Source organism: Martes martes, assembly GCF_963455335.1.
Source record: "Martes martes genome assembly, chromosome: 5".
In the NCBI taxonomy this organism is placed as follows: Eukaryota; Metazoa; Chordata; class Mammalia; order Carnivora; family Mustelidae; genus Martes; species Martes martes.
Window position 1 is genome coordinate 157,129,803 of NC_137892.1, and position 12,593 is coordinate 157,142,395.

Genomic DNA, 12,593 nt, shown 5'->3' on the forward strand with positions numbered 1-12,593 from the left:
GAATAAGTCTCAGTTGTGGGGGCTGTCCTGTGCATTATAGGGTTTTATCAGCATTCTTCTACCCAGTAGATGCCAATAGTACCCCTTCCCCCAGCTGTGACAATCCACAATGTCTCAACATTGTCAGTTGTCCCCTTGGATGATAAAATCCCTTCATGGAGAATCACTGTTTTATACCGGCTTTTAGGGATGTCTCACCAAAGATATAAACAAAACAGGACTACGGGATTACCTGAGGGGGGCATTGGCATGTCAAGGACAGAGCTCCTTTAAAATGTAGGTAATGGAAAAAATAAGTGAAAGGTAGGTAATGGGGAGATTCCTGAACCAAGCTTCCTGAGATCTGGCTGAGAAGTCAGGAACAGAGAGAATTCTAGAGGGCTGTTAGCGGAGGTGCTCAAGGACCCTACGACGCTGAGTTTACTTAGTGCTTACCGTGATTACTCCTTCTTCGGCTCAGGCTGCCATAACATAGCAGCACAGACTGGGAGGTTTAAACAACAGACATGTATTTCTCCCAGTTCTGGAGGCTGGAAGGCCCAGATCAAGGTGCTCACAGATCTGGTATCTGTTGAGAGCTCTCTTCCTGTTTCACAGATGACCTTGTCTTGCTGTGCCCTTACAAGATGGAAATTGAGAAAGCTCTGGTCCCTTCATTCCAAATTTTAGGATATATGCATCTTGTCTTTACATTTATAAATGGCATATGTCTACACTGCTGAAAAAGTGGCATATCCCATGACTTCTCGTGGATCCTCACTCTAGAAGAAGCTTATAGCACTAGAAATTTGCATGTGTGGAATTTTTACCAGCTAAGTCAGATCCTGATGTCACCTGCACCCTGTGGTCCCATTGATGTTGATTTTCCAGGCAATGTAGTGTTGGGCATGCTAACACTCTCTTCGAGAAGACTTCTGGTCTTTTTATAGGTGGTGAAAATCTATTTTTCATGGACAGTTGATAATTCTTTCCCTATTAACTCAGTAAAAGTTGGAAATAATGTACCCAGATAAAGGCCAGATACATTGACTGGCTTTGAATAACTCTTCGTCTCCAGTATTGACATACCAGGGTCCCATCAACGTTCTGAAATAACAGAGACTCCCCCTTTGAACTCCATTTCTAGGTGCCATCAAAGATTACCCGTATTCACATCAGTTTTCCCTTTATTTCCTTCAGGTTCTCTCTGTAGCCATTAAGAAAGGACCGTAGTGAAAGGTATTTAAGAGCTACATAGATCACATGTCAGAGCCAAAGAAAATTGTCTACTGATTCAATCAATTGTCCTATTTTATTGGGCAGAAGTTAGGAAACGAGAATAAGATGAAACCCGGCAATGATACACAGCCGCTTCTTACTGCTCTTCCAGTCAGTCCTCACGTGCTGTGACGAGCAGCTTCTGCCAGACTCCCGCTGTTGAGGGAGCTCGCCCTGCAGGAGACGGAAGTGTCATCCCTGTTGAGTTCTAAGTGCATAGTCTGATTTTTCTGAATATTATCACATCTTTATATGAAAGCCGTAGCTTAAAAGTCTTAAGGAGATGATAATCTAAACAATGGGAAAAAACCCGCATGAAATAATTTCCCATTTCCAGGGCGCCTGGGTGGCTGAGTCGGTTATGCATCTGCCTTCAGCTCAGGTCGTGATCTCAGGGTCCTGGGGTGGAGCCCCACATCGGGCTCCCAGCTCAGCGGGGAGTCTGCTTCTCCCTCTGCCTCTCCCAGGCTCATGCGCACGTGCGTGCGTTCTCTCTCTCTCTCTCTCAAATAAATAAATGTGTAAAATCTTAAAAAAAAAGAAATAAAGAAAGAAAGAAAGATAGATTTTACCATTTCCTGTTGTGCCAGCAGGATTCAACACCCAAGCTGGTTTTCCTGGCTAAGCCAGCGTTAGCCTTGCTTTATCCAGTGTAGTGAGCCCAGCTCCACGCATGAGCAGGGAGCCACGTGACAAGACCGTTCATGTCCCATTTTGTTATTTTCTGTATTTAAAAGAGACGTGCTGGTTTCACGCTTGCGCAGGTGCAAAGACATTTCAGAATGGTTTAGAAGTGGCTTGGGCTCAAAGAACAAGCAGATTCCTCCACCTTGAGTGTCCTTGTTACAGAGTTAAAATTGAGGGACACTCTCATAGAAAGTGACCTCTCGTGGGATGTCCAACCTCCATCCATGGGATATTCATCTCTGAGCCTTGGCCTTAAGTTGTATCATAAATGAGAAAAAGAAGATGTGAGTTTTTAATTTTTCTCATGGAAAATAATGAAATTCTGGAAATGACTTATGATAGTTAAGTAACTTTACAATTTCATCATCAACTCTTCCATTTTTATGTTACAAAGATATGAAATAAGCCTATAGTCCAGTAAAATTTTCAGAACCAAGAAACACAGATTTTGAAATATAGCTGTGATTTTTGTATTTATACACAAACACACTCATGCACGTGTGTGTACCTACACGAATATCTGCAGGAAAGTTTAGTATATGTCGTTTAGACTATATCTTAAGTAACCTTTAATAAACACTAATAAGCAGTGAAATAACTTGATGCTCCCGCCCTGAAATTATAAAGGATTATTTTGTGTTACTATGATTTTTCTCAGCAGTGAATGTTGGAGTATTTTTTCTGAACATATAGTTTGCTTCATTTCTACCCTCATTGTATTTGTTGGCTCCATTTTTCCCAAAAGACAAAGACTATGTGTGATCAAAGATCAGACTCACTATTTTTAAAAATATTTTATTAATTTATTTGACAGAGAGAGACACAGTGAGAGAGGGAACACAAGCAGGGGAGTGGGAGAGGGAGAAACAGGCTTGCCGCCAAGCCCCATGCGGGGCTCCATCTGGGGACCCTGGGATCACGACCTGAGCCGAAGGCAGATGCATAACGACTGAGCCACCCAGGTGCCCTAAGAATCACTATTTTTAAATAGATCAGAATCACAACATTTTATTTTATTTTATTTTTTTAAATATTTTATTTATTTATTTATTTGACAGAGAGAGATGACAAGTAGGCAAGAGGCAGGCAGAGAGAGAGAGAGGGGAAGCAGGCTCCCTGCTGAACAAGAGAGCCCATGTGGGGCTCGATCCCAGGACCCTGAGATCATGACCTGAGCCGAAGGCAGAGGCTTAACCCACTGAGCCACCCAGCTGCCCCAGAATCACAACATTTAAAAAAATAAAAGTGTAACAAAATTTGAAATGTAGAAAAAATGAAAGACATAACCCTCTTGTTAAGAAGATTTTATGGTCATACATGTTTCCCTGGTGCATTTTACATGGTATAAAGCCCACACCCCTCACTACTCTGCATCCTGCTTTATTCATTTCACTTTTTATCATAATTATTTGTCCGCATTGCTACAGCGTCGTCTTCATAACTATCATTTTTAATGGTCTACTGATGCTCCCTTGCTCAATAAGTGATAGTTTTTAAATTATTGGCATGAATTTTTTTTTAAGATTTTATTTATTTATTTGACAGACAGAGATCACAAGTAGGCAGAGAGGCAGGCAGAGAGAGAGGGGGAAGCAGGCTCCCTGCTGAGCAGAGAGCCTGATGTGGGGCTCGATCCCAGGACCCTGAGACCATGACTTGAGCTGAAGGCAGAGGCTTAACCCACTGAGCCACCCAGGCGCCCCTGGCATGAATTTTTAATTACACGTTCTCCTATTATTCATTAGATCCAATTCAGAGCAAACTGAACTATTAGAACTGCTGTAAGATCTAATTTGTATTTAGCTAGGTCAATGCATCTAATAAACCACAGCAATTTTCTCTTCTGTGTCCATTCTGACAACTGTTTGATGCCTGTAATGCAATGATAGAATTCAAAAGCAAACAAACATGTATTTTATAAGTTATAGAAGAATTTATCAGTTGGCATTTAGGCTTAAGAAGTGAGGGTGTTTGATTGTTAATGCGTACCGTGTTATGCTAGTAGTATGCTAACTGTAAGATACGTTGCCTTGTTCTTTACCGCTTTCCATTCTGCCCGCCAAAATTAACACATTTCTTCTTCCTTTTATAGAAATACGCTGGCACCATTCTTAGAGAACTTATGCATTGATTCTACTGTCCATTACAGTTACTTATGTACACACTCTACCACATTCCACTTTCCATCATAGGCTCTAGGCGGGCAGGAGCGGGTGTCCTGTTTTTGGTCTAGTAAGGCTTTACCCTAGCTGCCATAGATGTTCACCAAATGTTATGACACCCTGCTTTTGTTTTTGTCTACGTTTACAGAAGACAAAGTTGGGAAGTGTCATGATGTTAAAGGTGTTTACTCTCTTCTTTTTCTTCCGCCAGTGGGATGGAGTAGGACCTCTCCCAGACTGTGCAGAACCACCGAAGGGGATTCAGATGCTGTGGCACCCGTCAATAGTCAAACCCTACCTCACTCTGCTCTCTGAGTGCTCAAACGCAGACACGCTGGAAGGGGCAGCAGGCGCCCTGCAGAACTTGGCTGCAGGGAGCTGGAAGGTATGACTAGTTCATTACCATAAAGAAGAGATCTGGAATTATGAGCATGTCCTTAGGAAGGATTAGACGTCCAATTTTGAGATGTGCAATTCCAATACAGGCTTTGTTAGGGAAAGACCAGTTACGTTGGACTCTTGGACATAGAAAGGTATCCCTTTTAAAAATTCCCAAGGGCTCAGGGGTCCTTGAAAATCACTACAAAATATAGGTGGATAGATGTAAGTATAGTCATTGAAAATGCTGTGATATGCTTTCCATTCTAGGTATGTAGCTGAGCTATTTTGTTTTCAGAGATTGTGACATGTTGATGCTTTTCAAAGCTCTATTGTTGACTGTTAGGGGAGCTAATACCCAAGCATTTTATATCAAAACCCATGTGAATCCCTATAATGTTGTAGTTGGTCCTGTCCTCAAAGGAGAAGAACCTCTTTCATTTTTAACCCATGGGCTTACAGAGAAGAATAGCATTCCTAGGTCTCTTTGGCCAGAATGTTAAAGCAAATGTACGATGGGGAAGGAGATTAGGAGGGCCTTTTTCTCTGAATTCTTATAAACACAGGCTATCCCTGATTGGTTTTAACAGAAAATTTCCATGACCCTCATTTTGGGTAGAAAACGATTCACCCTAGCAAAGAATTCTTGAGTTTGGTCACTCGCCATTACATGAGCTAACTTGTTTTGCCACATAAAAAAGTGTAACCATCTAGAATGAGGGCATATGAGGAAAATATCAAGAAAGGAAATTATCAAAGGGCCCCTGCCATCCATTTTTCACTCATTTAATTCAAAGCCTGGGGTTTAAGATATACATAAATCACTATCTAGAGTTCACTTTCTTCAAAACAATGTTAATAAGACACATGGCTGCAGAGAATTCTCAGCCTAGGACCATAGGCACCGCACATACTGCGCTCAGCATTGTCATGCAATTGCATCCTCCCTTCTTGTTCGAGCTTCCAACATCTGCCTTCACGTGGCCTCTCACTTATCATTCTTTTTCCACTGCTATGGTCTCAGCTACAGAACTGCCTTCTTTCTCACCTGGGACATCACAGCTCTTGGGGGCCAGCCCTGAACAACCCTTCCCAGGAGCTGGCAGCTGATGTATGTGTGGGCCCATTCCTTCTTTTGAGAGTCTTAGGAATGAACATCATTGTCCCTTTCCTGTCTGCCCATGGGTGTCCCTGATGTTGTCCTGAAAGAATTCAGGTTGGGTTAGCCTTGAAGGGAAGGTATCTCTTGCTCTCAATTGGAGAAAAGCTTCAAAAGAAGAATCACATCAGGCAGAATTCCAGAATAGGGCCTTGAAGACAAGGAGAAAGATAATAATGGAAATCACTTCCTTGAACTAACCCTTAGATCTTCTCTCCCTCTAAATTTAAGAGGCTTTGATTCAAATCACAATTCAAACCTAGTCTCTGCCTTTTCCGATCTCTGTGACCCTGAGCAAATTATAGCACTTCATTGTCTCAGATGGGTCCTCTTTAGACGGATAAGACTGTGGCCGCTTCATGTCACAGCTTGCAGATCAATCATGGCACTGGATGCAAAGATGGAAGCAGGATGCCATAGGCCATTGGATTGTCATTAAGCTGGGGCAAGAGTTTTGTCAACCTTACTCTATAAGAAGCATTCACCATCCTAATAACCCTAGAAAAGTGAGATAGTCCTCAGGCAGGGCAAGGGGTTGTAAAAGAATATTTGTGTATAGTTACATATGTGTGTGTGTATGTGTGTGTGTGTGTGTGTGTATACATAAGTTATATATATATTTTTTATTTACATAAGAGTTTTCTTATCAAAACACAATACACAAGCATGAGTAATAGTCAATCACATTATCGTCATTTATTGTATACATTATTAACATGCCGTGTTAAATGGTAAGGAAATATATGAAAAGGGAAGATAGATAATCCATAGGGATGATTTAAGAAGGTTATCATTAAGACAAATCGTTATAATTTTTTTAATTGTTTATAAATTGATAAATGGTTATAATTTTTTAAAGACTGAAAATAACTTGTACAAAAACCAAACAGAGAAATCCTTCCTTTAAAAAAATATTTTATTTAAGAAAAAATCTTGAATGATTAAAAGATGGATTTAGGACACAAAACAGCACCAAGTTTCATGTGGACAGGGCTATCATTTGAAATCTAGAGTACTAAGAATGTATTTTTATAGCAACTGTTGAAATTTAGTGGCATTTTTTTTTTTTTTTGGTGTCCTTAATTTTTTATGACCCAAACAAAAGCACAAATGTGAGAAGGTAAAAGACCGGAATTTTACATGGAAGCAGCTTTTTATAGACCTCATCATCTGAAACAATAACTTTTCTTTATAGGAAGGTCATGCAAACTCTTCTTGCAACAAATTGACTAGTAAACTAGATCTTCATAATGGTCTTAAATACTTTTAAACTTTAAGAGACTCATTACTTGGTTTATGAGCATCAGAAAAACATAATGGTATTATGGCAGAAGCAAAGTAATGTATTTTTTTCATGGCCAACGTGGACTTCAGTTACTTTTTTCCCCATGTACAGTACAATTATTTTGTTTGTCACAGAATCTTAAAACGATTGGATATAGTGATGTGAGTGAATGCTCTTTCAAAAATCACTTATGGGTTATTTCTGTTGTAATTCAACTTAATGAAAACTTAGGGTTTGAACTATAGAAATATATCTGTATTTATTTTTATATACAGAAATATATCTGTATTTATTATTAAGCCAGATATATTAGGTATCTTTGTACAGTCCAATTTCTGCTAAAATGTGACCAGTTTCAAAGGACCTATTCTTGTGCCCATTTACTTTTAAAATAAGATAGAATAAAGGGACATTTGGATATTAAGCTGTTAGTATTTAATGAGGTAACATGATAGCAACATAGATGTAGTGTAGAAGGAAACAGAATCTCTGGCCATGTGGCCAATATGAATAAAAAATAAGAGAACTGAGAAATTTGAGACTGGAGTCAGGGCAACAGCCTTGAGAAGGACAATGAATTTAGTGTAGCTTAGCACTTAGAGTGTCATATAGACGTGGACCAAAGGGTATCAGTGGAATGCAACAAATAAAAGTAGAAATCATGGTTTGACCATTGTCGTTGTTCTAGCTAATGGTGTGATGTAAAACACAAGGTTTAAATAAATAGAAACTAAGTTTTAAAAGAGTATGGTGAAAACGAGCCCTGAATCATGATCCCTAATGGGTTAGGAATTGGGTCAGAATAAACACAGAGGTTATCTGAGGACCCCGCCCAATCAGCAGGCTCCTAAAGACAACACACCAAGTTGGACATGATGACCAACCTGAAGCAGGACACGGATGGGCCCAAACTAAGAAAGAAGAAATGGAGAGAATCCAGGTCATAACCAAGTCATTGACCCTAATCACACATGACTCAGTGATGTCTTCCCCACAAGACCCCAGTAAGTAGTCCTGATAGCAAAGACTGCACTTTTACTGTAAATGCCTTATGTGTCCAAACTGACTACAGAATAAACCCGGTTTGTGGTAGTTTGGCATTACTTTCATCATTGTCATCAAATAATCTGATTTCCAAAGCCATGAGTTCTAGAACTCCATTCTGAAGCTGTAGAAACAGCTACACCTGAGGCACTCGTACTTCCAGCAAGATGCCAAGATGGAGGAACAAGGTCCAGATTTTCCTCCCTTTATGGCAGAATAATAACAATAAAATAACCTAGGGAAATATAACCATGGTTTTTAAGACACCAAGCATGAGTCAGTAAAGGTCAGTTATCTCAGAAAACAAGCAAGGGTGAGCCCTCTGATTGCCCCAGCTCACTGCCTTGAGCCAGTTTGCCCACCATGGCACCAGGACTGGAAAACCCGGAGGAGTTCGGCAGACTCTGTGCTAAGGAGATGGGGCTGGAAAGCTGGGGAGATGAAGGTGACTGAAGTTCATATAACAGAATACCAGAGAGGAGAAAACCACACATAGAGAGAAGCCTAGAGATCTGCAGAGTATCCCCCTCAAATATTCTGCAGGGAACTCTTGGATGCATGCATGTGACGGAAACGCCAACTCTTGGATGCTTGCATGTGAGGGAAATACCCACGCCTGAAGAAAGAGCCTCCTGCAGTTAGAGAGAATGAAACTTGGCATTCATGTAGGGATGGGTATAGTGTGCCTTCCTGAGAACCAGACAGGGAATCCTCATAATTCATGGGTCCCTGGGTAGAGTGCTCAGGAGGGTCTTGCCTCCCAGTACTGAGCATATAATTAGCCTTGGACTAAATATGATCCAGTCTTTTCTATCAAATCTTAGAAGTAGGATCCAAAAACAGCAATTGTTTCCAAGTAAATTAACCAAAGCTTAAAAACATCTAAAGGAATACAAAAAATATGCAGCACCCAACAGATTAAAATTAAGAATGTCTGGCATCTACTTGAAAATAACCTTAGAAGCCAATAGAGAAGAAAATGTAATTCATAATGAGGAGAAAAATTAATCATTTCAGAATCAACTCAGAACTGACACAGATATTAACATTAGCAGAGAAGCAGTTGCTGTGACTGTATTTCTTATGCTCAGAAAGTTAATTAGAACATGGAAAATAAGTAAGAATCAAATAAAACTTCTAGAGTTATAAATACAATGTCTGAAATGAAAAACACATGGGATAAGATTAGTGGCAGGTTAGACATTGCAGAAGAAAAGATTAATGAACTGAAAAGAAACTGCCCAAAACAAAACACGGAGAAAAAAGAAGAAACCCCAAATCATCAGTGACCTCAAATGATCAGTGACGTCCGGTGGCCTGATATATGTGTAATTGAAATCCCCAAAAGAAAGGAGAGAGAAAGGAGAAAGAGAACAGAAAAAAATATTTGGAGTCTTAATAGTCGAAAAATTCCCAAACGCAATGAAAACCTTAAACTCACAGATACAAGCAGGGCAGCTCAAGGAAACCCAAGTGGAAGAAACATGAAGAAGCTTCTCTAAGGTACATCTTAGTCAAAGTGCTCAAAATCAGTAGTAAAGGGAGCATCTTAAAATCAGCCAGAGAATAACATTGTATGTCAAGTGTACTAAGAAACATTGTGTGTGTATGTGTATGTATGTATATATATATATACACACACACACATATGTATAAAAGGAGCTGGAGGGGAAAAGACTTGTACATACAAAGAGAAGAGTGACAGCTGATTTCTCATAATCAACTATGCCAGTGAGAAGACAGGGAGGCAACATATGGAATCTGCTGGGCCCCATTACATATAAAGTTGATTCTGGGTTGGTGTTTAGAAGGTGCAGCCTGTTCTTAAAAGAACCCCTAGGGCACATATTAGACCTACAGCAGTTGTAAAACGATCAGTAAAAACAATCCCCACTTGAGCTCAGGTTAAGACATGGGCTAATCTGGGATTTGGCATTATTAATTACCTGAGCAGTTGGGGCAGAGGAGATTCGAACATAAAAACTTCAGATTAACTGTCCCAGCATGATCAGAAGTATGGGGCTCAGGATATGCCACTCAGTATTCTCTTCTTCCAGTCCTGAGGACAAGCGAGTGTTCATAGTCTCTGCATCAGGTTATAACCCCACAGACAGGGACCACAAGATTCAAGGATTAATTTGGCTTTAGAAGAGACTAGTTAAGGAGCATGTGATCACTTCAAGCCCTAATAACATTTTTGTAGAAGTGGTTAGGACTTGTGGCCCTAAGTGGAGAATACTGTTCTTAAATAATAAGCATGTATTCTAGAAATCAACCTGATATTATCCTTCATCACTTAAACATGCTTTCATCTCCAACTATGAGCTGTTAGCTGGAAGACAATTGCCATAAGAAGCTGAGTCTGACTTGGTACATTCCCCCGGATACCTTCCAGTACAAAAACATGAAAGCAAAAGGGACAAAAACCATTATTGATGCTATGATAAGAATATATACACAAGGGTGTATGTATAATGCTAATGGCTATAGCAAAGAGATCCTAAATATGTAGGGACTAAAACAAAATAGAAGACAGAAGTTATTTTCTCTGATGTAACAGGTGAGGGCAGGTGTGTGAGGAGGGTAGCTCCCCTCCATGAATTAATTCACCTACGTTCATGGCTGTTCTGCCATCTTTAACATTGACTTCCAAGGCTACACTTGTGGTCATCATCTACCAGCAGGAAGCAGAAAAAGAACACAAATTCACAACCAGAAATATTCTCTTATGAGAGTCAAGGTCACACCTCTCTCATTATCTGGGCTTAGTTCCTAGCCTCCAGCAGACAGATTATTTCCATATACTTGTACACCACTGACAATGAACAACAATTCTCAGGCATTAGGTAGTCTGAATCCAAATTCAAAAAAAGCAAAATTCTCCATTGTCAAGGGACAGAGATTTTCTAATATATTCAATTTATGTTACAAAATAAAACACTTAATATCCTAGTAAAAACCAATGGCACTCCCATTACCTTACTACCCAGGGCTTCAACAAAAGCTATGCCTGTATTTGCAAAAGTGTTTATATCACCATGGTCCCCCCAGGTTATGCATAACATCCCCAGAATGACATGTTTTCTGGCTCCAAAGGAAAAATATGAGATGTTAACTCCCTCTCCCCATGAGGTCCCATAATTAAAAAGAAAAAAGGGAGGGATATATTAAAGGAAAGACTTTCTGAGTTGGTGTCTAATAAGTGAGGATGAAAAACAATTAAATTACTTTTATTTTCTGACATTGAATAAAAAATCGAGTCCACCCTGCCTGCATTTCTCAGTCAGTCCTCCTCATTATTGAAAAAGCAGGGGTGTAGACAGTTTCATTTGAACCCCCATTCTTGTTTATCTTCCCTCATCCATAGGATGTTTACATAGCCCTGTCACTAAAGAAGATACAGGAGTCTCAGAATAAGATCTGTGGCATCCTTTCTCTCAGACATGCCATTCTGTTGCCCAGAAGGCATTTCTAAATGCCATTTGCACACAGTGAAGACATATTTGATAACATTTACCAAAACAAAACAAAACAAAAAAAACCACCTTTCTGTTCTCAGAAAAGTTCATTCTTAAAGGTCCATTTTTTCATTGAGAATTACTGATCCTTGAGATAGTTTGAGAATTAGGATTTGAGACTTAGAGAGTGTTCATGTTGTGGTTCATTGAATGAATGCTTCTCCCACATCACTTTTACGTGAGCTTGACCTTCTTTACTTGTTCCTACAACAAAAGTATATCTAAATGCTTTTCCTCCCAGGAAGTTCTCTTGCCTGGCCATTAATATTTTCAGCATTGCATAAAGACTTGCAATAAAATTCAGTTTTTGCACTAACCTGACTTATATTTTCAAAACACAAACACAAACAAAAAATGAAACACAAACAAACAAACAAAAAAAACCCCACAAAATAGCTTCCATTACTGTCACTAAAAATTTTACTTACTAATATGATTTACTTGGTGCAACGACACAAGGGAGTTCTTCTCTAGTCCTCCTCATTACAGATAGAACTTTTTAAAAGGGATTTTGAAAACAAAAATATGTAATCCAGTAACAGACAAAATACATAAACAGCAGACACCTAAGTCTTACATTCACCGCAACAGAACCGAGCATGTGAAGGGCCTTATGGTAAAGTTGCCCAGTTGCTTCATAAATCCAACCACAGCCCTAGATGAACATGGTAATTCAGATAAAGATCCACCCTAGAGAGAATAATGTGAGGTGTGCAGCAAAAGCCACACCATTTCTGAATATCTCGAACATCCTTATTATAGTAAACTGACAGTTAACATGAAATTGAATAAGTAAAACTTTTTTTGTACTTTCTGCCCTCTTACCATGAGAATGATATGCCATGGTAAATAACATGGTATCATAAATGAGTTTAGAAACAAATTTCAAAATCCTGTGTAATCTGTGTGAGAACTTGTAAGATATTAATAAAAAATATTAATATTTAATATGAATAGAGGTGTTCATCAACAAATTCAGAAGTTTAGCACTATCATGGGCTCAGCCACTAAATATAATATTTAGTACTAAAAAGAGAACACTATCCCTAGTCATTTAGCAAATTATTGGGATTTTAAGAGGGAGACGCTAGTTACATTATAGT

The 12,593-nt window shown here is 39.3% G+C and overlaps 1 protein-coding gene across 2 annotated transcripts in view; it reads left to right on the plus strand.

The window, feature by feature from the left end:
- Positions 1–12,593, plus strand: part of CTNND2 (catenin delta 2) — a gene marked incomplete at its 5' end in the record, with an annotated part of 906,977 nt that overhangs the window by 790,544 nt on the left and 103,840 nt on the right. For both annotated transcript variants that reach the window (XM_080804204.1, XM_080804205.1), the window contains one exon: positions 4,318–4,491. In XM_080804204.1, coding sequence (XP_080660330.1) covers positions 4,318–4,491 — 174 coding nt within the window. The remainder of the gene's footprint in view (positions 1–4,317; positions 4,492–12,593) is intronic.